Consider the following 22,597-nt stretch of genomic DNA (forward strand, 5'->3'; position numbering starts at 1 on the left):
CATAATTGAATTCAGTGATTCTCATGCCTGGCTTAGTCCCCCAAGCCCTGAATCCTAGGGGCTGAGCTGAGCATCTCTCTTATTTTTAACAAGTCCCCAGGGGAACTGTGATATGCTGGCAGGGCTGAGAACCATCGTTTCATCCCATGACCGCCCCTTGGAAAGACCTCCCAGCACAGTTACCAAGTGCACACGGCCCTGCCTGCTGAACATGGAGGTCTGATCCGACCCAGAAACAGCTTTCTAAATCTGGGGCTCCGCTGGATGCACGATCCCTGTCTGGCTGGTGGAGATGGCAACGGCACTGACTGCCACAGAAGCTGTGAGGACTGAGCGGGTAAAGCAGTTACACCCCAAGACAGGCAGCAGCTCAGAGCTCTGCGACAGCAGCTATTCTCACAGGTGTAAAGGGCTGGCTGAGAGGGGAGGATGAGCAAGGACAGAAGCAGTTCGTCCCATCAGCTTAATGTGTGACCTGAACTTCTCCTAATGTGAGAAGATGAGTCTTTACATGTGAATTAGCCATTCAAAGAGGATAGAACCCAACTGACAATATAAGGTCTCATGAACCGCTTAGAGTGCGCCCGCTGTGGAGAAGGCACTTTCCATAATCCCGAGAGTAAGCAGGTTGGGTATTTATGTTCATGCCACCAGGGGGGCTCCTTCTGGCCCCCAGGCCCCTCTACGTACCATATCCGGTCAGTCGGGGGAGGTGGGATGTTGACCGCCAAGGTCCCTCTACATTCCTGTACTTCGACGGTTAGCAGCAAGGGGGTGTTGGAGACTTCTTCAATCTTCTTTTTAATGAATTCTGTCTCCGTTGCTTTTTGGAAATATTTGGATTTGGTAATTTTATCAACAAACCTCATAATCTTACTTGTTCGGTGACCTCCAACATACCTTTAAACAAAGACACACGAGTATAAATTACTCCTTCACAAATAAAAACTTTGAGGCTCTCTGTTCGCTTTACTTTAGACCAGGGTTTCCTAACCTCTGTGCTACCGCCATTGCAGACAGGACACCGTCCCACATGGTGTCAGCAGCACACTCCCCCCAGTCACGACAGTCAAGAATGTCCCAGACATTGCCACTGTCCCCTGGAGGGACAAAACAAGTCCCCAGTTGAGAACTAATACTCCAGAGAAGGTAATGGCATCAGACAGAGGTCAACTCTCCTGTGCAGAGAAGGCACCTCGCCTGTCCTCCTTTACTCCCCCAAAGACGGGTGTGAACATGGCGTCCTACCAGGGAGCGACACAGCACATGTGATGTCGTGCTGCAGCGACAGGGACACAAGAGTGAGGCTGGACTGCCTCCTAGGAGGCGTCATGCCAATGCTGAGTGGCAGCTACGCTTCAAAGGGCTTAGAAAACTTCTAAAGAAAAATGTTCCATCCAGCTGATGCACTAAGCAGGCCAAGCAGCAAGGGTTTGTGGCTCGCACACACAGCCCAGGAGAAGGCCGCTTGCCTGATAGGTCCTTCCCAGTCCTGGGGTCAGAACAGTCACTGCACATGTGTAGGGGAAGCAACCACTCTTTAGAAGGTCAAGGAGGCAATTATTTAATAATTGCACACACAAAAAATTAATAATTGCACACAAACTTCAGTGCCAGCCCTAAGGATCTTGATTCTCTTTTCATCTTCTGCAGAATTTCAAAAGGAAAAAAGTGGTATTTTCCTACCAATGCTTCTGAGTCACCTGGCTTCTTTATAATCTTAGTTTTTTCAACTCACTTTTAATAATTTAACATCCCTTACTAAGCTCTTTGAGTATCCCACAGTCCAAGTAACAGGCAAAGTGAGCCCCGAAATGAAATTCACCATACAAAAAGCTCAGCTAAGTGATCTACATTTTCGAAATTTCCTGAAGAAACCACCCAAGTGTCAGCCCCAGGAAGCCGCAGCCCAGGGAAGGCAGCGACCTGACTGCAGGGGTGTCAGATTCGAACGGGGCACCAGGGGGCGCTGTCGTGCAGCCTGCGCGCCTGGTAAGCCGGGGCTCCGAAGCGCCAGTGTTCACTTGGCTTGTGAAAGTCATTTCAGTCCGGACTGCCGTCAGTAAAGCTGTACAGATCATTTTCACTCCAGGGCCTGGGGTTTGGGTTATTAATGCATGCTAGAGCCACTGACTTTGCGTTACTAATGTTAAAACCATTTATTCAATGTGGAGCAAAGATCATAGAGGAAGAGTGAAAAAAGCTCCCTCCCAACTTGCCGTCCTGACCTCCGGGGACTTGAGAAGTTTGATCCACTCACCCTTCAGCCCCTGGGGGAAGCGGTTTGTCTCCTGTGCTGGGCTCTGGTGCATCGTCTTCATCGGAGGATCCAGCGCTGGAGGACTCCTCATCACTGTCGGCCAGACAGTACGCCCTAGGCCTGGAACTGAACAGGCAGAGTCACACGGCAGCCCGTCCAGCACCAGGCTCTGCCGAGGGGACGACACACACTCTGCAGCCACCACCCACGCCAGCATTCTCTTCAACCCACGCCAAAGAGGAGACCAATGCAAGACTTGGATGGGCCTGTCACGGGGACTCTTGAACACCAAGTCCCCTGGTAGAATCACAGAGGAGTTGGCCTGAAGAGTTCCGCTTTGCACATGCGTCACAAGGAAGTTGGGGGGCGTGTGATGCAGTCCACACAAACGCAGTGATTCACGACCGTGCAGCAGTTTCTAGATGGGAGTACAAATGGGAAGAATGGATGGTTGCGAGTGTGGGGTGACAGCCAATGCTGGCAACACGGCCACCCCTCAAGGATGATGGAATGTTCAGGCAAGGCCCCTGATTCTGGCTGAGTTGAGTCACGCTGGTGTTTTTTGACAGTTACCTCCAGATGAGTTCTGACTCAAGACTCCTTCCTAGTGAAGTTATGTCTTTTACCACATACCTCCCCCAGCTTCTGAAGCCACAAGATATCAACCTCAAGGGACTCTACAAAGCAACTGGCACGAGAACCCACGAACTTCCCTGGAGAAGTGCACATTCCCAGGCCGCTTTCAAAATAAAGTAATAAATAGCCTCAGCAGAGAGCATTCACCTTGCCAGGCTGTGTGCTCAGTCTGCAGAGGATGGAAGGGTAGCTGGGTCAGAGGCAGTAGAAAGCAATCAGAGCTCCCCCTAAGGGGCACAGGAGGTCTCTTGGTTCAACTCTGGCCCCACAGAGTTCCCTCCCTGGACTGTGGCTTTGCTTCAGAGAAGCTCAAAGACATCACTGGGATGAAATAAACAAGGGCAAGGATGGTTTCCTAACACTATTAGGCAACCAGGCGCTCACGACACAGAGCTGGATGCATCATGTGGTTTTGACAAGAACACAATTACCCGGAGGGGGGACGGCAGTGGCGCTGTCTTAGGTCCATCTCCCGGCATGCCACCCTTTGGGTTCTTCCCTGACGCGGACCTTGGACACCAGAACTGACTGGAACAATCATCTCATGGCCATTGGCAGACAAGGGCACCCCAGGGTGAAGCTGGTGTGGACCTGAAGGCTTGGCAGAGGCCCACCCCTGGGAGGGCAGGACTGAAATCTCCGCCCTGAAACTGGAGCTCCGCTGTAAGAAGACCTCAAAGGTGTCCTCTGCCAGGACACACCAGTCCTCCACCCCGCACTGAAACAATGGCCAGCCTGCTCCTCCACCAGGCCTGAGTGTAGAATTAAAGGGACTCCCTGCACAGACATGGAGCCGCTTGTCCTTGGCCGCGGAGGGCAGCACCTCAAGACTCTCCCTCCTCCCCTCAGAGACTGGTCCAGGAAATGCTGTGTCCACTGGTCACACATGTCAGTGATCTCGTGGCCAGGCAGCTCTCGGAGTTCTCTTATTTGAAGTGGACAGAGCGGATTCCCAAGTAAGCCTTAGTGGGCCTTAGGATGAGGACAGATGAGACATCTGTCCCCAAAGAGAAACCACCATCTCAGAAACCTGACTGACTTCTCCATCAGCGCTGTGCTCCTGGCTCAGACCCATGGCTGCAGGCACAGAATCCGTCTTCACAGGAGGGGCCGCCTGCCCCCCACCCCCACAGCACAAGGCTGCCTTGAGATTGGGGGCCACAGGGGAACCTGCTAGGCACCCCCTCCTGTCCCTCTGGTACTTGACAACCTCTAGACCTGGGGCCAAAGACACCAAAGACCAAGCACAGCAGCGAACACTCAGCTTCCCGAATTAATCCTCCGTAGGACAGAGAGCAGGACAAATTCTGTGGCTTGAAGTTAGTGATTCAGACAGTGCTACACCAGTCACAGCGGAGCAGATGACATGAAATTTCGGTTTTGACCACAAGGCACCTCTATTCTCCTCAGGAGGAGCTGTAGTATGTGGCGCCCAGAGACTGACTAGCTGAGCGTGTAACCAAATGTCTGGTTGATACTCAGTTTTCTAACTGAACATGCATTCCATGTTCTTAGCCTTGAGCTGTCAGCATGGACATCACAGACAGACACACCACACACTCTTACATAAGATGTGCTACATGTAGTGGGTCTCAGAATTCCAGATGAGTGTGACAGCCTTTCAAAGAGCCACCTTCAAAGGCTTACTCCTGCCAAAAACTTTTTGGAAATATGTTTGGAGCCAGACATTTGATCACTGATACTTTGTCTCAGACCAAACATTTTATTTCTTCATAATCACTAACCCTTCTGAACTACTTGTAGCAATTTCTCAAAGATCCAACTCTTCTACAGAGCAAGACATTTGCTGTCACTCAGGATAGTTGAAAGGATGCGGCAGACTCTGGAAGCAAATTCGAAAAATGCTTTCAGCAACGGGTGCCTAATTAGATCCAACAGCCTGGAGGGGTGGCTGCTTTGAGGGGTTCACACTCATGGGGTGCACTGGCTGTCTTTCACTGGAATCTGCCCATACATCTGCTGGCAACACCCACACATCTGGCAGCATCTGTGGCTCCAGAAAAGAAGGGGCTGTGGACGAAGGGCCCGACGTGAAAGGTCAGCGGGGCCTGGGCTGCAGGGAGACTGTGTGTTCAGGCTGCTCTGGTGCCCCGCTTGCTGAAGAGCAGCTGGCGAGTAGAATGTTGCCCTTTCTGACTGGCTGTGGCCCCCCTTTAGGTCACTCAGATAGCCCCCTATCTGAATGCATCGTCAGTACCTGCTGCCCCAGTGACATTAACTACGAGAGACAACAAGGCTACTGGGGAATATGAGGACTAAAGGAAAAATGTGTACACACGGAAAGCATGCACACCTCCCAAAGGGGAGGACCTCACTGGAACAAAGCAACGGAGGCTTCAGTGCCTCACTATCACCTCAGGATAAAGACGTGAAGAGTGAACAGACTTCCTACTGGGAAGCAGGAGTCTCACAGGCGGGGCAGCGTCTCTGCAGAGATGCCCAAGGGCATGCTCATTGGCACAGGCCACAGAAGACACAGCAGAGCCCTGCCGGGGCAGGGAACAAGTCTTTGTGTGGAAGGGAGTGGGGCAGGGGCTGCTGCTGGCCAACTCCAGACACTCTGCTCTTAAGGAAAATGTCAGCGCCAAGATCATATGCACGGAAAAGCGACTCCAACTACTGACTTGCTGCTCCTCTGATGTTTAGCCTCTGGGGGATTCCAAGTGCTCCTGACAGAGGAGGTAAACAAGTGGTTCTAGAATCACTTCCAGGGCTAAGTTCCGAGGTTCTCGATGCTCCCAGAAATTGAGAGCCAAATGGAACATGTGTAGGCATTTTCTGGGAGAAGGTTCCAGAGTGCTCAGATTCCTAAAGGGGTCTTTTATGTCCAAAAAAAAAACCAGGTTAGGAACCTGATTTTCTAGGTCTCTTCCTCCCCAAGAAAGCATTGAGAGACTATATTTTTCCTTGCCTTTAAAATTGAGGGAGAGTCACTTATATATCAACATATGATTTAAACCCTGACAGGAAAAGGCAAAACATTTTAAACCAGACTCTACTAGGGGAGGAAATGGTCCTTTAGAAGAATATTACAAATTCAATATAACACCATCACATGTCTAGAGCAGGAGACATTTTCATGACGTCCAGAGAAGCCTTGCCTGCTTAGAAATATGTCTAAGCTCCACCTGACCAGAATTTATGCTCTTTAAGTTGTGGCAGGAGAGCTGTGAGAGCAGCAGTGAGCACGGACGCCTCAGTGGCCAGGATCTCAGGGAGCCCCCATCATAGCCCAACACCTCCTTTCCATCAGGGTCCCAGCAGCTCTGTCCTCGCACAGGCTGCCCCTGAAAGGGGTCTTGCACTAAGGTTTCCAATTGAAATTTGCTCCACTGTGCCCCGTTTGGATGACTTCTCCTGAGACTGCTTCCCCAAGGGGCTCCATTTTATAGGCAGCTGGTCCTGCAACCTGGTGTCTTGAGGCTGGTCTGCTGGTGCTTGGCTGTGCCAGACGGGGTGGGGGTGGGGAGGGTCTTTCTTCACGTCATCCCCTGAGGGTGATAGTGAGCCTGACTAGAAGACAAGATCAGAACCCCAGGTTCAAATCAGGAAGCTGGATGACTCCCAGTCAGGAGAGCCTCTCAACACTCCTGATCTCAGTCCCCTCTGACCCACACACTGTGCCTTCTGTCCAGGAAATGATAAAAGGACAAGCTTCTCAGTGGCGTCACGGGGGACTGGACGAGACTCAGCACTCACAGGGCATGAAGTGCTGCACAGATAGTTGATAAGTACCACTCACCAGAAAGCACAATCCACAGATTGCCGAATCCACATACATTTTAACAAAGAGCAGAAAAATGAAAGGGAAACAGCACAGATAAGGTTAGTTTGAATACGCAGGTGAACTCTCCACTTACTAAATTAGGAACATTTTGTGAAGGATCCCAGGTAAGTCAGAATTATCTAAGGAAAAGAGTATTCTCAAATACATGACCCAACTCCCCCCATCTGCTATGACCACAAGTGTGAATAGAAGTGTTAGGTCAGTAACACTGACTGGTCAGTAACACTAACTGACTGGGTTGTATTTACACCCTGAGAAGATCGCTGGCTGGGCCGTTCCCTGTCATTGTACTGCCCCTCCCATGCTGGGCAGCTAGAGATGTGAGAGGTAGACTCCAAATTTTCAGCTTAGCAAAAACAGTAGCATAGTTTAAATTTGTAGTCACACACAGTATCGTTAAGGTATGTGGGCACGCGGAAGTTCCAACTTATCCACTCTAGGCATTCATGGAAAAAAACAATCTATCTTTATTAACTGTCTAAAAAAATTGAAATGTTTACTAAATCAGACAAACTCTGGGCAACAGATGCAATATTTTCTACAAAGAAAGGAATTTACTTAGTAAATCAATATTGTATAATTTGGGGAAAAGGTTTCTCAAAACACTCCAGGAGCTGCAGAATCAATTGCTTCATTATAAATAATTCTGACTGCGATGAAAGCAGCAGGCCCTCGAGGGACCAGAGCCGGCCCACGCATGGCTCTCTGTGGCTGCAAGTGGAAGGAGGAACTTTCTGAAAGATGAGTCCCTCATCACAGAGTGTTCTCTGGCACATACGAGCCTGCCCTGCTGGTCCGAGTCTCCACGTTCACAGCTAATCAACACTGTGCGCCTCTTGGGCAGTACAGCAGTGGTGGGGAGCCATGGTCTGCGAGAGATGAAACTAGGGACCTCTGGGACTCTAAGCGGTCCAGAAGCACTTTCATGGATGCTCATTCGACATCCAAGACCTCAAACCTCAAACCTGCTTCTGAAAGGCTGGAGGGAGCGGTTGGTTCCCCAGGGTTGGATTAGTAAATTCATATAGCCCCTTACCCTTCTTTGCCAATTTCTCCAACCTTCAGGTCTTCAACAAGAGGCTCTTTACCTAGTTTGGTCAAATTCATTTTGGTCTCAAGAGTCATCTGAAAGGAGCCATTGTAGGACATTTCCAAATCGATCCACAGTCCTGGAGAAATGGTGGGAAAAAAAAAAACAAAAACAGATTTTTTTCCCCCCAGAAAAACATGACTATAAATGGCAATCTAAAACTTTATATTTTAAAGTATCGAGTAGACATCGCATTGAAAATCTGCACATATATACAAGGCCTGAGCTACCCAGGCCTGCAACAGGAGAGTGAAAGAAGAGCTTCCGGAAATGGTTCAGGCATCTGGCAAGTAGCCAGTGTTTCACTGTCCACTAAAATGGTGAGCGCGTCCGTCCCCCTGGGAGCAGGGAACGGTCCTGTCCTCGGGGTTTGTCTCACATTGGGGAAGAAAGCTCACTCCCAGAAGGACAAGGCTTGACCCAGGGCCCACTAGGACGAGGTCCACTGCAGCCCAGAGGGGTAGAGGGGTGGGGGGGCTTCACCTCAGGGGACTCGTCTTTCAAGGCGAGTGAGACCCTGTGTGTTTCCTATTATTGGCTAGTGCTGCTAGCCAGGAGAGGCAAGGAAAATGGCTCAGATTTAGCTTGGTATGATGGGGGTAGTGACAAAAACTTTTAGAAACTCTCTGGAAATTACCATGAAATGGAAACAAACAAAAAACTTAATGTTCATTTCCCAGAGTCAGGTAACCCCTTTGTACCTGAGTTTTAAAAACCTATTGCTTAGAAAAGACACTAATGTCAGTGCGATTGTATCTAGAGGCTGTCAGCTCTGCGGACTCTCACTGGGGACGGCCGGTGGCAGATGGGGTGCGCTCCCGGCCTTCCATAGGACCTGTGAGCAGGAGGGACGGGCTGTGCTATGAGTTTTCAGACCCAAGTTCCACAATATCTCATGGGCTTTCAGTCAAAAAGCGATCCTTCAAATGGGTGTTTAAATGTTAATAAATGTTTATGGATCCTCCGAAGATAAATGACAACATCTAAAAGGAAGCAGGAAATTAATCTAAAACCACTGTTCACATCCAGCAGCAGCATTTTTAAGCAGTTACAGTAAATAACCGATCCCCCTCTCGGCCAGCCTCAGAAAAAAGCTTTGCTTAACCTCAAGAAGCACTGATGGTGTAATTTCTCACTGAAGGCAGAATACTTTCCATTTTGTTTCCAACAAATTGGTTTTATTATCATCGATCCATGAATAACCTGGTTTAGTTAAGAGATATGCAAATCAATTGTGATTGTCTTCTTTACAGCCACTCACAAAACTGTTTCAGTTCTTGCTTACATTAAGCAGTTAAAAATCATTAATTAGCTTGTTCTTCAAAGGTACTGTTACTGGAAATAAAGGACACATCTGCTTTAATAAAGACATTTAGTCATTAATCACTTCTACTGGAAAGAGGACTAGGGCAAAATTTAGCTATTAATAGAATTTAAACTCAATATACACAGAACAACAATAAAAAAGCCATTTGCCCCTGTATACTACCTCCAGCTTTATCTGAGAATCAATAGACTCAAACTGCTTGGCTGTTACACATAATCAGACAATGATTCCTTTTGAAAATCCTAGTCAGGGGTCCAACAGATATTAATAGTGTGTATTGCTTTTGAAGGCTGCCATATTAAAGGCACTGGAATTTTACATCTCACTGAGTGGAATGTTTTGTCTGTTTTTTTAATGCGGGGATAGGGTACAAGCTCAGTCAAGTGCTGGTCTTCCCTAGTCACTGGGCTATTTCCTGCCTGGAACGGAGGCAGGAGGAAGGTCCAGGGAAGAGCCTGGGAAGTCCCGTCACATGGACTGAGGCTTGAGTATCAATGGAAGTTTCCTGACCTCCATGTACTGGCCTTCCCATTGGCACAAGGGAGACCTCAATGCCCTTGAGGGGAGGGCCATGGGCATCCCAGCACCCAGCACATCCCACCCAAGTGGCAGCCCACTCCCTTACTTCCAAGACCCCTTGCTCCAGCCTAGCTGGCTGCTGAGGCCGTAGACAGGACCAGACCTGAGGAGTCCGCAGGGTCAAGAGGGGACAGGCTGCCTGACAGCAGCAAAGAGCCCCACTGGGGTGGGGAGTGGACAAATGTGGGCCTGGACCCAGCCTCTGTTTCCTATCCCTGTAGCTCTCTGAGGCGTTGTTCAGCCCTGGTTCTCAGAGAAAAAAAAAAGAAAGGGTCAAGAATGGTTTGAGAACTTTTAAAATCAAGATGTTAAACTGCAAATAATCCAACAAAGTACTTTCACATGATGCAGCTGCATTCAGAGGAGAGTGAGGAAACTATTTTAGCATTAGGTGCAAAGAAAAACCTGCTTCTGTGACAATGATTCAGCAGGTGAAAAGCGCCTTGAGAACCTTGGAGCACACACAACCTGAAGCCGAGACCAACTGGTTACATAACCAGTGAGTCAGGAGGCTCCCGCCCTGCGAGTCGGGAAGAAGAAATTAACAGTTACTAGAAAGTACGGGTAGCAAGGACATGATGATGGACACAGACTCCAAGCCGCCAGTGGAGGCATCGCACCTCCACCAAGCCCCACGCTCTACTCTAGATGAATGCAGTTAGTCTTTCCCTTCGTGCTCGACATCTGCTCACTCTTTATTCAGTGAGGCATTTCATAAAAGGCTGCTTTCTTTAACCATCTGCTCCTGGTAGTGCTCAAGGACAAACACCAAAAGTTGAAGAGGACTTTTTATGCCTTCAAAGAGGAGTGCGGCGTCAGTCCTGAGAGAGCCTGTGAAGGCGCGGATACAGCGAGTCTTTCCTTCATCTGCTGGGATGCTGTAACAACAAGCCAGAAATTGGGTGGCTTAAACCACAGATTTTTCTCTCCCACAGTTATGGCGGCTGGGAAGTCCCAGGTCAAGGTGTACAGAGCTGCCTTCTCACTCATCCTCACATGGCGGAGGGAGGGTAGGAGAGAGGTCTGGTCTCTTCCTTTCTGGTCTCTTCCAAGGGCACTGACTCCACCGGACCCTCCCTCATAAGCTCATCAAAACCGAGACCCCTCCGAGGCCCCACTTCCAAGCCCATCGCACTGCAGGGCAGGGCTTCCACAAATGGACTTGGGGGAGGACACACACTCAGGCCAGACCAAGGTCTCCTCTTCACAAGGGGTCCTCATGGGGAGAGTGTCCAGTGGCGGAGGCTATCAGCTAACTACCAACAAGTCCCTAAAAAAACTGACCCTTCATTCTTCAAAACCGGAAAAACAGCTGACAACAAAAACGACGAGTTTGGGCCCGTCTTCACACAAGGAGCTGTGAGGAGCCCAGAGGCCCCCTCTGCCCTTCCCAGCCTCAGGAGGGCAGGAGCAGTTAATGTAACTACTACTGCCACTCAGGGAGGCTGCGGCAGAGTTACAGCTCATCCCACCCAGAAATGTTCACTGAGTTCTTTTTTTTTTTTTTTTAAAGATTTATTTATTGATTTATACATACAAGCACTGGGCACAGTCAGAAGTGCGGGAGGGTGAGAGAATTCACCAGAGCCAGAGCGGAAAGCAAGGCAGGCAGAAGGACCGAAGTACACTGCTGAGGGGAGCAGCGGGCGGCAGGAGAGGTCTGCGCGCCATGCGGGACCCTCCTCTGGTGGCCGGGGAGCAGCCGGGGATCGAACCGGCGCTGCAGAGGCCGCGGGCATCTTCGCAACCCAGCGCTCAACCGCTGCGCCACCGGGGAGGCCCTGTTCACTGAGTTCTTAATGCAAGCTACAGAGGGGAGACGACCCCTCAGGAAGTTTACGGCTGGAGAACGAAGATGCCCAGCCTCCGGAGACGGTAAACCTGGTCTGGGTGCCTGACCAGAGACAAGCGGCCTTCTCCCTAGCATTCTACTTGCTGGAGCCCAGGGCCTTAGCAGAGTTCTGCTGTGGCCACAACAGCCCTCGAAGTGCACCATCTTGTCCAATTAAAGTACAGAAGGGCCTCCCCGGTGGCGCAGCGGTTGAGCGCTGGGTTGCGAAGCTGCCCGCAACCTCTGCAGCGCCGGTTTGATCCCCGGCTGCTCTGCGGCCACCGGAGGAGGGTCCCACACCTCTCCTGCCGCCCACTGCTCCCCTCAGCAGTGTACTTCGGTCCTTCTGCCTGCTCTGCTCTGCTCCCCGCTCTGGCTCTGGTGAATTCTCTCACCCTCCCGTGCTTCTGACTGTACCCAGTGCTTATATTAATTAATTAATTAAGTAAGTAAGTAAGTAAGTAAGTAAGTAAACAGAAGGTACTGGTCTGGCCCGTAGGTTTACCAAGAGGAGTCAAGAGAACCAAACTCCTTGCTCGCCTGGGCTTGGTCCTAGTGTCAGCTGCCCTGCACTGTCCTCTTCCTGGACCTATTCATGGCTGATGTGCACACTGAGAGTCCACATTTGGCATCCACAGAACAAAACTCCTTAAAATGGGGCATTTAACAATATATCACCAAGAATAGATGTTTGAGTGATTCCACTCTTAGGAGAGAGCACCAGTGATCACTATGTTCCTGGCAGACAGACTGCAGCCATACTGCTCACACAAACACCACAGACTAGCATTCCTGGTATTTGCATGTGCTTAGGACAGACGTTTTTAGCTTTGTCTACCTGTAGCCGTTCTCAGAAACAGCTCTGCCTTTCGGGGTTGACAAAGTCACAAGCCAGTCTTCTCTCCCATCCCAAGCAAAAAGTACACAAGGGTACTTTTCTCCCTTTCCACAACCTGGTCTGGCCTGAGCATATGTGCTGTTCCTGTCAGCGCTGAGCCCCTGGTCTGGCCTACAAGAGTTCACTCCTGGGCAGCTGCCCTCTTAACATCTGCATCTGACAAGGGTGAAGTGGAAGGAGAGGACAGGTCACAACTGGGATGGTTCCAAATCTACAATAATCCGCGGACAGCGACTTCTGTCCCAACACTGGATCAAGGCGGTGGGCACTACAGAGCCAGGACCAGAAGAGGAGTGGCAGGGCAGTCATCAGTGGTGGGCAGTCAAGGTCCCTGTTCCTGTGGACGTGGCATTCACAGATACCCAGACCTTCCAGTGAAATGGGCCACTACTGGGCATCTTGAAATGGCAAAACTGGCTCAACTCTCTTCCATGGTCCCCCCAGCAACATCCTGAAGACTAAATGAATCACTCTGCACCCCAGGTCCACGTCCTTGGCTTGTTCTGTCCCTGATGTCAGGCCTGCAGGCCCCACTCTGATACCCTGATCCTAGGTGTGGAAGACGAAATGCTGAGCAACAGAAGAGGGTCCCTACCCAGTCCCTCAAGAAGTTTCCCTAACAACAAAGCATTCTAATAGCAGCAGCAGCAGTGACCATAGTAGAGACGTGGTCGCTCATGCCACGTGTTCCGCCTGCACTGTATATGGAACATTTCATCTCCACCTCAGCCGAACCAGGGGGACACAACTGCCATTGCACTCTCTGGACAAGGAAGCCCAGGTCTCGCCCTGGACGGTGAGGGGCAGGGCCCTAACGCAGAGTCAGGGCTCGCTATGAGCCTCTGGTACTGGCCTAGAGGCTGCGGAACAAGATGAGAAGGCGAAGCTGAGGTGCCTTTGGGCTTTAAAACATTCCAGGGTCCAGGCAATCTTTAAAACATTTCAGGTCTAACTAGGCAATCTTCCCAATACTTTTAGAGTTTAAAAAAGATGGGGCCTCCCCGGTGGCGCAGCGGTTGAGCGCTGGGCTGTGAGGCTGCCCGCAGCCTCTGCAGCGCCGGTTCAATCCCTGGCCACCAGTGGGGGTCCCACATGGCGCACAGACCTCTCCTGCAGCGCCCACTGCTCCCCTCGATGGTGTGCATCATCAGCCTGCCTGTTCTGCTCCCTGCTCTGGCTCTGGTGGATTCTCTTACCCTCCTGCGCTTCTGACTGTGCCCGGTGCTTGTATGAATGAGTGAATGAATCTTTAAAAAAAAATAAAAAATAAAAAAGAGCTACATATTCTGAGGGCCTCCCTGGTGGCACAAGGGGTTAAATCTCAGCACTATGAAGCTATCCACCCACTGCAGCACCAGTTCAACCCCCTGTCAGAAATCTGACCCACATGGTGCAGCAGACCTCTCCTGGCTCGCCCGCTGCTCCCCTCAGCAGTGTATTTCAGTGGATCTGCCTGTTCTGCTCCCCACTCTGTCTCTGGTGAATCCTCTCACCCTCCTCTCACCTCTGGCCTATACCCCAGCTCTTGTATGCATAAATAAAATCTTAAAAAAAAAAAGAGCTACACATTCTGTTGTTTTTTTTTTTTTTTTTTTTAACCCATAAAGGAAAAAAAAGATTTGGAGAGAATGTACCAAAAAGATAATCTGTCTTTGAGTAGTGGGAGAAGAGGTCATGGTTTCCTTTTCTGCCCTTTCTAAATATTTCCTTCTTCCCACAATGAGTGTTTGCTGAATGTAGGAAAAAAAATACTAACAGAGTTAATAAAACTGGAAAGAGCTTGGCTGAGCAGGGTGGCCTGACCCCAGAGGACAGGCCCTGAAGACAGCAGCCTGGGGGGGAGCGGGCAGCAGTGAGGAGGTGAGGCAGCAGAGAAGGGGAGAGAATGCATCTGGGCCCTCCCGGGTGGCCAGTGTGGAAGCAAGGACAAGGCATGCACCCATGGTTAGGTGTGCGTGGAGTGGGGGCGGGGGTCAGAGGCAAGGTGGGAGGGGCACAGTCCATTCTCAAGGCACAGATCTGCTCCATTCTCCCAGGCACCTGGGAAAGGTGGTCATTTCATCTTTTTCCCTACACTGGACATTGTTTGTGTGGCCTGGAACTCGGGCCACTGATGGTTAATGCGTGATTTCATTCAGAGATTTCATTCATTGTCCTTTTCGTGACCAGGCCACTATAGCTGAGAATGACCTTCTTCTTTCTGTTTATTCTGGAAGGGCCTGCTGCTCTGTGCTGTAGGATGGCCAACTGCACAGACAGTCACTCCCCTCTGCCTCGGCAGGAACAGGAGCGAGGGGGCAGCCACAGCTGGTAACTCATGGCAGCTGGACACACAGCGTGCCTGGCTTCCCCAGAGGCTTCAGTGGGTTCAGTGGGGGGAAGGGTTCCCTGGGAGGGACCTCCCTAGAGCCCTGGAGGACTTCTCCACCAGGCTTTTCTTTTTTCTAACCAGGCTTTTCAAAGTCAGTTTTAGCAAGTTCTAATTTCCCTGAAAGGAACGGTCCCCTTCAAACAATGCAATCCAAAACACACATCTCCTCTGAATTCGTTTCTGTTTTACCATCACATGCATCCTTTGCAGACTTGGGAAAATTCAATCAAACTTTTAAAACCCACAGACTTTATATCTTTATCATTCCCTTCTATAGGGACATCCCTCCCTTGTTACATAAGCAGGCAGATCTCTGCAACTTGCTCGGAAAGGAGTTAAAGAAGGCTCACATGGATTAAAAACTCTCAAAGCTTTGATCTCTAGAGTGGAATGTCTCACTGCAGCTCCTGCTCCAGAGGCGCCGGGGAGACTGGAGACTGAGGTGTTCATGAATCTCACTCAAAGCCTAACCCAGCTGCCCCAGAGGCTATAGAGCAGGAAGCCACAGGGACACTCTTTAGATGCTGCAAAGCCTGCTGTGGGCCTGCTCCCCTCAGGTTGGAAAGGCCTACTAATTCAACAAAGGACAGCCCCAAGATAAAAGCCTATGTACACATGTTATTTGCTTTCCTGAAACCCCACACTCAGGAGATTTATGTTGGCTGATCATTTACCAGCTCGTCATGATTCCTGAAGAGTCAGGGAGCAAAGAGCAAGCCAGAGCCCACCGGCACGCCAGAGGCAGGCAGCCTCATCCCTCCTTCCCTCTTACGTCCACGGGGAGAAGATCCTCGCTGTGCACTGAACACACACATAAAGCATCTTTTAAGACCTCACATGTGGCTCACAAACTCTGGTTAAACCATCGCAAAGAACCTTTTACTTTACAGTGAATCAGCAATTCAGCAAACCCAAGAGCACTCATATTCCTCACAGTATTGACCAAACTAAGTGGTTATAGGTGATCTCAACAGGGAGGTAGATTTCTGGATCTGCAAATACTACTCTGGTCTCTGTTTCTCTGAAATCGATGTGTTGATAAAAACAAAAACAGAAATATGGGCTCACTGGTGGCTGTTAATTGTGTTGCTAGCAAAGATCTCTTTGTATTTACATGAGAAAGCTACAACATAGAAAATGATTTCACTAAATTTGGTTCAACAACCATCTGAGAGCTATACAGAGACCAAGTGGGTGAGGTAGTCACCAAGTGTTACAAAACACTGACTTCAAAACAAATATCACTATTGGAGTGTTGTGATTCTTTTTCTTCCCCACCTTGTTCCTGAAGCTTTTGAAGAATAATGTAATTCCTGAGCACATGGAAAGTGTTCCTTTGGAAAAGGGTATCGCAGAATAGAAGCTTCCAGAACAGGAGACTGCCCTGCTCTCATTAACTACGTGTGCCTGGCTGGCTCGCTCCTTCCACCAGAATCCCACATATTACAATTTCTCTCAAAGTCCTCTTAAAACCATGTGTCACAAAATATACATAAATCTTGCCATCATCATTTTATTTAAACACTTCATACATTCTAATTAACTCTTTCTTCCCCACCCACAAGAGCAGGTATAAAAATGTCAGTATCAGATCTTAAAAATCACATCTGAGAACTTTCCTCCAGCAACAATTTCTGAAAATACAGCCTGACAATTATGCTTTCATTGGTAAGAAACACAAAGGTGTAAAACATGAAGGTCAAAGAATCTGCAACCTAGAAGTTGGGGCGTCATAAAGATGTAAACACAGGAGAGCCCAGCCTGGCCCAGATGCACAGTGGAGGCTCATTAGGGCTGAGGGGGCTGCCATCCAGCCGGCTGCCACCATCCAGAGCAGGGGCTGCTTCCCAAACCATACAGAAGCTCAGCCCACTGACTGGTGCTGGTGTGGGGCATCGTTGGGCCTAGGCGCACCTATGAGGATCCAAGAGGCTGTGGGCCTGGGAGGAGGGATTCCTGATCTACTGCCCATCAGTTTTAAACTGTGACTATTAAGAACAGAGGACACTCAACAGGAAATAATAGATGCTTGAAGAGTCCCAGTTCCCTCTGAAGACAGAGTCTTGGTATTCATTCTGCAGGATGGAAACATTTTAACACTCATAAAATGGTCCATTCCCTTCAGAGTTAATTAAGAGTTACCTTGGTGATCAACATAAGGCTTGAAGGCCTGAAGGATTTTTGGCACAGCTGCCCCCATGTCAAGCTCCGTCAGAGTTAGCTCATTCATAAAGTAGGGGAGCTAGGGAAGAGAAGTAAACAATGATGACGTTAGTAACCTGGTAAAAGTTAGGTGTCAACATACTCTCAGGGAATGATGGTCAAGGTTTTGGAACATACTTATTTAACCAAAATTTACTGAGCACATTCTATCATGACACACAGAGCTATGGGTGAGTCAGATAAGGCTCTTGTTCTTGTGGGGTTTACACAGAGAGGGCAAGACAGATGAATAAGTGGACAAATAATACAACTTCACAGTGATTAGTGTTATAGACAAAATAAGGTGGGTAGCTGGACGGACAGGACAGGGGAGCCTGGGGCAGTGAGGGAGGGTTTGGTTAAGGACGGCTCAGGGATCTCTGAGGAGCGGCATTTGACCAGAGAGCCAACTGTAGAGGAGCTGGTCAGGTTAATACCCTGACCAGTTGGGTATTAACTTCGGTATTAACTTCCCCCGAAGCGTGGGGAGTGAAGGAACTGCTGCTACCATTTCTGATAGGTGAACTCACCATGTGTATTAAAGTCCTTGAAAAAGATCACATCTCTTTGACCCCATGCTGCACACTTTCCGTTTGCGCCCCTGGATTTGCTCCTTCTGATACCCTGAGAGGCTGCTCAGTGAGGACCACATAGGCCTCTGGCCTTTGGGAGGGCTCAGCCAATGGGACACCTCCCTATCCTGAAGGTGGCCCTCTACACATTGCCAGCTGCTCTCTAGCAATTGCTCCTAGCTTACGCCCTTTGGGGGAGGTAATAATTGCTGCTCCCCACAGTGACAGCCCGGGGCTACTCTCTGTTCCTTTTGGTTTCTCCACACCTGCGCACACCTGTGTAGACCTCCACTTGAGTGTGCCATCTGTTTCTTGCTGGAACCCCAACCAATTCAACTATCAGTAGGGATTAATTCTAAAGGAATTAACACAAGAGTCCTGGTGTCATGCTTAGAAATTCTTTTGCCTCAAGACTACAGAATTAATTCTGTAAAAACATAGAATTCTATAAGAACATAGAATTACTCCTATGTTTGCGTCCACCTGGGTTTATCTGTGTATATGTAGTTTTCTTTAAAAAAAAAAAAAATTAGTCCATTCCCAAATGGATTCTTTTTCCCAAATGGCTAGTCAGTTCTCCTAACCTATTTACGAACAACCTTTAAATATCAGATTCCCATCTAACTGGAGTCTGAGCCAGCAGCCCTTCCCACCAGTATTTAACTGCTTTTATCACTGCAGCTTTATAATACATCTTTACCTGCAAATCCCTTTCCTTTCTTTCCCTCTAGAATTTTCTTATTTTGATGAGTATTTTCCAGTTGAACATTAGAATTTTGCAAAATTCAGAATATAATTAGGAGGTTTTTGGAAAAAAAAAAAAAACTAAACATTTCCCATAAACTGGGGTAGCATGGGGCCTCCCCGGTGGCGCAGCGGTTGAGCGCTGGCTTGCGAAGCTGCCCGCGGCCTCTGCAGCACCAGTTTGATCCCCGGCTGCTCCCCGGCCACCGGAGGAGGGTCCCACATGGCGCGCAGACCTCTCCTGCCGCCCGCTGCTCCCCTCAGCAGTGTACTTCGGTCCTTCTGCCTGCTCTGCTCCCCGCTCTGGCTCTGGTGAATTCTCTCACCCTCCCGCGCTTCTGACTGTACCCAGTGCTTGTATAAATAAATAAATAAATAAATCTAAAAAAAAAAAAAGAAAAAAAAAAAACAACAAAAACACTGGGGTAGCATGTAGCCAGGCATGGACATTATAAAAGTTAAATTTATCAGTAGCTTACATGTCTATCTATTACTTTGGGAGTACACTTTTACTCCTCTATAAGTGCACAGGCCTCCCTCACCTTTCACCAACTGTCCCCTGGGAATGCCCCGTCCCGTCCCTTGACTGAACCCCATTCTCTCTAGTAACCAGTATGTTTTTCACTAATTCTAAGATTAGTTTCTGTTTTGGCTGACCCTCTCCAGCTGTCTCTCTGCAGAGAAACTTACATACTTTAGGAATTACCAGTCAGAGAACTTCACCTTTCAATTTTTTGTGGGGGGAAGGTGGGGTTATAAGACTTGCAATGGATACAACCTGAGTAGATGGAGGTCGGGGGAGAATAGTACAGTCAGTGTTTAAATGAGCATTTTGAATGATGGCTGCTGTATTTGAAAGACCATTTTCTAGGGCATCGGTGTCAAGCAGTGGCTGGCCTCCCGATCAATGCACAGAACACTACTTGTCCAAGAATGTTACCAAAATCTTGCACCCTCGCCTGACCCCTTTCTGTCTATTGCTGCTGTTCTAATGCCCAGTGTCCCAGCACAGGCGGGTTTATGTGGCGGGGACAGGAGCCACAGGGATAATGACAGAGACAGCAGGAACATGTGCCTCCTCATGCCTTTCTTACCTATCCCTAAACCATTCTGCACCCTGTAGTCCTTAGAGTACGGAGGGGGCCGGAGGGAGCAGCAATGACTTGGCAAGGGTTGGGTGGGCTCTCATGGCTAGAAAGTAGAGCAGGGGGATCAATAGGGCCATATTTCCTATTTACTCACCTGATTACCCAACTCCAAATTCCAGAATATCTCTAAGCACTCCCCCAGTCCCACCTTGCTCAGATCTCTGATGTGACTCAAAGCTGTCAGGATCAGGCCCTGGGCAGCCTCCTCCTATCCTGCAGCAGGAGGCAGGAAAGGTCATTCCTGCTGTTTTCAACCAGAAACTCTGTCCTTCCCACCCATGGGCACCACAGTGGAGCAGGATGCAAGAAGCATGTTCTCCACCCCCTTCAGGTGTGTGGGACACTCTCAGGTGGATGGATGGTGAGTCAGAAGCTGTAAGCAGTAACAACAGCATTTGCTGACAGATACAGGGGTCGCCACTACTGGGGGCCCTACGGTGGCCAAGGTCGAGGGTATCTGCTGCTGAGGCAGAAACTCCGCTTGTTTTAAACCCATCATTAGACCCAGATATACATGCACAGGGCTGCGCTTTTATGACTGGTTAATTGAGTCTTCATCCCAGGCAGGTGTGACAAGCTCAGACCGGAGCGTGAGACCAGCAGAGAGTTCTCCTACATCAGGTCTTCAAGGGAAACTAGGAGGCACGGACATTTTTGTCACCGGGGACAGCTCTTGCAGTCATCCTGGCTCCTGACCGGCCATTAACCAGCATCACTACTCGACTCAGAGAGCAGCTCTTCCCAGGGATATTTAAGTACTTGGCAATAATAGGAGTTCTCTCGGTGAGGGTGGCAGTAGGTTCAAAATTTGAATGCTACCTGCTGCCCTCCTATTTACTCCACTGCCAGGGTTCCTGCTGGTCCACTGGGGCAGCAGCTTAGCCTGGGGTGGAGGCACTGGGGCAATGGAGGAGGTACAGCCCTAAACTGCTGGTGTTGCTGGATCCCAGGCGCGCTTCTCTACCCTAATCTTCTGACCTTAAAAAACAAAAGGGAGCTTGAATTTGTGAACTTCAGAAGCCCATGTGACTAGCAAAGGAAGATGATGAAAATAAAGAGACTTTCTGTTCACTCATTCTAGAATAAAAGGCCCCATCATTCTCCAAAGCAGGAGAGGCTCGGGGGACGTCTGTTCCAGAGAGAAGTGTGGGGCACTGGTATTTCCACGTCTACATGGAAGTGTGTGACAGGGAGAGTGCCCTGTCTGGAGGTCAAGCACGCCATGCCCTGCTTTCTGTCTCATCTTGCCACGAGCTCCCACTCAGGGAAGGGCCCTCAATAGTCTCTGAGTAAGGAGGGATGCCAGTCCCACCTGTGCGCCTCCACCCGGAACTCAAGCCCTCCACTGATTTCCAAAAGAGGAGGAGACTGGGGGAGCATCAGGCTGGGGGTGCGGTGGGGCAGGAAGCATCCCAGCCAACAGAGTCACTTAACCCTCTGCCCACTCGAAGAACACAACCAGGCTGCCCCTTGTCAATAGAGCACTCCCAAAGCCCTGCCCTGAATTCTGTTCTCCCAGCTTAGGAGGCGCCCCGCTCTCATAGGCTGCAGACAGCTCACTAGAGCATGAGCAAGCCAGGGAGGCTCCATTCTTCACCCACAGTAGCAACATATATCAAACCACAACTCCCCCATCTAGTATTCTCCATTGAGGGTAATTTTACCTTAGTGTAGTCTCCTAGCTCAGTGTCGTGGAACTCTCTGAAGTCATGGGCAAAATTTTGAGACACTGTGCATTTTTCCAGGAATGATCCACAGGTTTCTGCTTCTCAAAGGGATATTACCCCAAAAGATTCACTGACTTAGGTGGCTGTTGGCGCAAGGTCTCAATGAAGATTTGGGGACTGAAATCTTTGCTGGCTGGGTCTTCACTGGATCAAAAGCTGACTTGTAAGTAACCTAAATACGGTCCCTTGGTTGGCAAAGGCAGTGTGAGTGAGTGACGTATAATGGCAATACCAAGGGAACTTATGCGGTTTAAACTCAATTCCAAGTGGGCCTAGAGGAGCACCAGAATTGTTTCTTCAGCAGAGAGAGAGCCCAAAATAAAATACCATCTGGCTAGAGGTAAAGGTCAAATGCAGACACATTTAGAGTGCAATGCTAACTTCCCAGCTTCGAGAGGGAACACAATTGGGAAAGAGCCGTAAGTAGTCTGGTATTTTCCTTGGAGCGTGGACTGTGTGGTAAAAGCACACATGGTCCTAAACCCAATTCTGGATTATCACCTAGAGGGGATAACAAAGAGCCAACACAAGGAAAAAAGTAAACAGGAAGGTTCACTAAGTCCCCAGATGCAGTTAGTCAGACGGTCAAGGTCACAGCCCAGACGTGTGATCTGTAAGAACTCACCACCCTCACATGTTATGTGCTCTAAACCAGGCTTTTTCACTTAGGGTGTAGTGGCACAAGACTTTCAGAAATTAAGAAGTGTGAACTCTTAGAAGCCTCTTGTGTAGAAAACCGTACCTTTATTTTGCTGAGCTTCATCTGGATTTTCTTAGACACCAGATCAGACCAGTATTTCTCTCCTAAGAAGTCCCAAAACATCCTTCCAAGCAAGGCATTCACCCAGGCTTCCTGTTCTTCTTCCTCAGAAGGTGGCGCCTCTGGCAACTGGCAAAAGAGAAAGGACCAAAATTAGCAAGAAAGCAACTGGAGAACAAGACAGGTGCTTATTTTCATAAAGTCACTGAAGGTCCCTCCCTACAGAGACGGGCAACCACGTGCGTCACACTTCTTCCCCATAAATTACAAGTCCCACATGTCAGTGAATTGAAAGAGGGAGAAACAAAAGCTACCACCGCAGATAAAAATTTCTCTTTGTCTATTTTTTTTCCAGTCGGTCTTCCTATGAACCAGCTAATATTTCATGAAATCTGCTCAGCCAATGTACCCTTCCCCCTCAAGCTAGCTTGGCCAACACTGAATCAGTGGCATTATCTGATGGAAAGTTCGCCTTTCTTCTAGCTCAGGTTTCCTGGATGATGTGTAATTGTCCAGTTGGTCCTCACCAGGCATCCCAGGTTTCCTGATGCTCAGGACTCATAAAAATTCTATCTGATTCTTGTGAGATCATGATTCTCTTGGGCAAGGGGCCAGGAGAGTGCTTAAAAATACTGGTGCCTGGG

At 49.2% G+C, this 22,597-nt stretch overlaps 1 protein-coding gene across 1 annotated transcript in view; it reads right to left on the bottom strand.

Moving 5' to 3' along the window:
- The window catches only part of TEX2 (testis expressed 2), a gene marked incomplete at its 3' end in the record, with an annotated part of 50,264 nt that overhangs the window by 2,950 nt on the left and 24,717 nt on the right, over positions 1 to 22,597 (bottom strand). The window contains exons 5-9 of the mRNA XM_084239425.1: positions 21,936 to 22,082; positions 16,943 to 17,042; positions 7,741 to 7,873; positions 2,261 to 2,386; positions 691 to 900 (exon numbers count right to left, since the gene is read on the bottom strand). Of these exons, the coding sequence (XP_084095551.1) occupies positions 691 to 900; positions 2,261 to 2,386; positions 7,741 to 7,873; positions 16,943 to 17,042; positions 21,936 to 22,082 (716 nt within the window). The remainder of the gene's footprint in view (positions 1 to 690; positions 901 to 2,260; positions 2,387 to 7,740; positions 7,874 to 16,942; positions 17,043 to 21,935; positions 22,083 to 22,597) is intronic.

This window comes from Talpa europaea (assembly GCF_964194135.1).
Source record: "Talpa europaea genome assembly, chromosome: 7".
Lineage (NCBI taxonomy): Eukaryota > Metazoa > Chordata > Mammalia > Eulipotyphla > Talpidae > Talpa > Talpa europaea.